Source organism: Spermophilus citellus (genome assembly GCF_964194105.1).
Source record: "Spermophilus citellus genome assembly, chromosome: X".
NCBI classification, from domain to species: domain Eukaryota; kingdom Metazoa; phylum Chordata; class Mammalia; order Rodentia; family Sciuridae; genus Spermophilus; species Spermophilus citellus.
Genome location: NC_138190.1, coordinates 87,160,861 through 87,163,991, shown reverse-complemented (window position 1 = coordinate 87,163,991; position 3,131 = coordinate 87,160,861). Strand labels below are relative to the sequence as shown.

The 3,131-nt window shown below is 45.3% G+C and overlaps 1 protein-coding gene across 1 annotated transcript; it reads left to right on the top strand.

Annotated features, from left to right (window-relative positions):
• Positions 1-592: 592 nt before the first annotated feature.
• Positions 593-2,846, top strand: LOC308639487 (protein ARMCX6-like; the record flags this gene model as incomplete). Its single annotated transcript, XM_081277718.1, has 2 exons — positions 593-603; positions 1,572-2,846. The coding sequence occupies 2 exons, from the start codon at positions 593-595 to the stop codon at positions 2,158-2,160; spliced, it is 600 nt and encodes a 199-aa protein (XP_081133844.1). The 3' UTR covers positions 2,161-2,846.
• Positions 2,847-3,131: the final 285 nt, after the last annotated feature.

Here is a 3,131-nt window from a genome sequence, read left to right as displayed (position 1 = left end):
TAATCAAGAACACTTGAGAGGTGAAGTATTTTTTGATTCTGCAATCAGCTCCCTGTTAATAGGTGCGTGAAGAAGATTCTGTTCTGGTTAAGAAGTGCAAGTTGGTGTTGTAAGAATGAAGATCACCTGGAAGGACAGGATCAAGATTATATAGAATCAGCTTCTCCTACAGGCCTGCCCAATCTACTGGCTCATTTCAGTTCTCTAAAGGATACATGGGACCAGGAAGAGAGATGTTATTGGGGATCCATAAATGAGAGATGGAAAATGTCCAGACAGTCTTGAATCAGTAAAAGAATGGCCTACCACCCCACATTAAAAGTTCATTAACCTACTGAAAGAGGTTGTTTTGCCTGTCTGTCTGTAGAGGGCAGCAAAACCCAATGGAAAGAAAGAGGAAGCCAATGACAGGATATTTGGTACACACTAAAGAAACTTGTGTTAATTTAAGGAAATATCAGGCTTGAACCTGTCACAGACGGTGGTAGACGCAAGTGCTAAACCAAAACTTACTCTTCTGCTGTATTCAGAAATCCTGTAATCACATCCTTTTTGGCTCTGGGTAAGCAGGGTCAATATTTATAAAGCAGAAATGGGGATACGGTAAGGTAGAGCAAAAAAAAATAGGCATTTGTAGAGGGACAAGATGACAAAGTACCAGAAGGACAAGGTAGATGCTGAGCTTGAGACATAAATGGTAGACTTCAAAGCTACCATTTAGGGAAATTGCGCCTGAGTCTTATGTACCAGTGCATCTAAAATCCCCATTCTCTATTGTCTGTCTACCTGTACACAAAAATACAGGAAGGGGAGGGAGAAAATTCCTCCATATAGTGCCATATACCTGAAGATAAGGGGTGAATGTGGGCTGTCAGAGTCAGAATACAGGGTCCAGAGGTAACTCAGCTTCTCCTTCTCCCAGGCTTTATTCTACTATTTTTAATTTTGGTGCTGGAAAGAGGCATGTACTGTACCTCAGGGGAACTGCAGAAATGAGCTAAAAGGAGGTAAATATCAGAGGAGAAACATTTGAAAATTAAGATTCTAACTCAAGAAATAGAGATACATATACCCCCGTATCGTGTGTGTTGACATGTATTTCTGATATATCCTTTCATATCAAAGCTCCATGTATATTAACAAGAATCTAAAGCCATATGGGATGGCAATATAAAGCTTGTGACTGGCGGGGGAGGGGAGTGGTAACAATATGATTCCTAGAACATCACCACTAGATGAATTTTCTAGAATAAGACCCGATTGTGCCTTGTTCTAGATGTATTATGTCTACAAATTATGAATTACAGAAAACGTGTAAAAGTTGGCTCTAGAAGTTGCTATAGTTACTTTCCCACTAAACACAAGAAGATGGAATCCAGTAAGAAAAGACCCGAAGAGTGGGTCCTTTCAGACCAGGGAGAAGACAAGTACAGTCTTTGATCAGGAGTTAAGGGTGCAAAAAAAGCCAAGTCCAGGGGGTGAAGTAAACTTCAATCATACCCAAAAAAGGATCCAAGGACTCACAGAGAGGATATTTTACCAATAAATAAGAATAACATTTTTTTAAATAGAAAGGATAATTTGGGGAGGGGTGATACTGAACACAATAAAAGTGTCAGTTGTATTCTTGACCTCTCCAAGTGTCCTTCTATTCAGGGAAAAAAGTTGTTTGCTGAGCCCAAGGATGCTGTTTTTTCACTTAGCCACAATATCAGGAGTCATTTGGCCAACCTTTCCATCTGTGGAAACACACTCCCCACCCCCCACCCCACTGTGAGGGAGGAAGCTTTGTGTGCCCCAGGTAACTTGAATGCCAGTACTGAAAATCAGGGCCGGATTAAGATGTCCATCAATGAAGTGTGTCAGGAGACTGTGCCACGTAGCTGCAACTCATTTCTGCAGCAGGACGGATTAAATTTGTTAATAAGCATGACAGTTATTAATAACATGCTTGCCAAGTCCGTTTCAGACTTGAAGTTTCCTTTGATACCCGAAAGAAGTGGCTGTGCTAAGGTTCAGGTTTTAGAACCGCTGATGGGTTTGTCTGAAAAGCCACTCTTGGCAGGGGAGTTGCTGGGTGCCCAGATGCTGTTCTCATTCATGTCCCTCTTTATCAGAAGTGCAAACAGAGAGGTTCTCCTGGAAACCCTCACCCCTTAAATAGCCTTCTGGGACAGAATGGGACTGACTCCACACAAACCCTGCTAGGTTTGCAGATATCAAAGAATCTGCAGTGGGTGCTACTGAGGATCCAGCCTTAGGCAGTCACCCCATCACCGGGGGTCACTGGGGCTGGGTGCACGTTCCAGAAGCTAGACTGAAGACCACACTTTTTTTTGGCCAGGCAGGGCTCCCCCCGCAGAGCTTTGGGTAATTCCTTGATTTTGCAGTCTGCAGGCATTGTGCTTTGTAAATTACTCCCTTGCAGCCCTCTTGATGCAGTAAAGGGATCACTGTGGCTCGCCTGCTGCAGATAAGGGACATCAAACTAGAGTACCACCAGTGCTCGCTTGCCTGTGATGGTCTCCCTGCCCGAGAGGGACCGCTTTGCAGAGGCCAGGCCCATCTGGGAGCTCATGCTGAAAATGCATCTGCCGCTGCCTACGTTGAAGTATTTTCCTTTTCTCTTTCTTCGACACCAGCCCACGGATGGCGAACCTGTTCATCCACAAAGTGCACTCCCCTTGTATCCATTGTACTGACTTAACTTCCTCCGCCCAAGTCTGCATCTGTGTGTATCATCAATAAACTTGTGTGCTTTGATTGGCAAAAAGAGAGAGACATGGTCCTTGTCCTTGAGCCTGCAGTTTGCACCAAGAGAAAGGCCTGCATGCACAATAAACGCCAGCTGACCGGGGGGTGGGGGCTGCTCTCTGACAGATGCACACTTGTCAGTGCTCATAGGGGACAGGGGCAGAAAGGGGCGGCTGTGCTCAGCAGAAGCTCCAAGAAGGGAGATGGGGGCAGGGTCGACAGGTGGGGCACAGGGAGGCTGGGAGAATGCTGATGGAATGTTGAGTGAACTGGGAAAGACAGCACTCTCCAAGCAGGACACAGGGGTGCCTGATGCAGAGGAATCCCACAATAAAGGTGATTGTGATTCCTTGACTGCCAGCCTAGAGAGGAAGGCC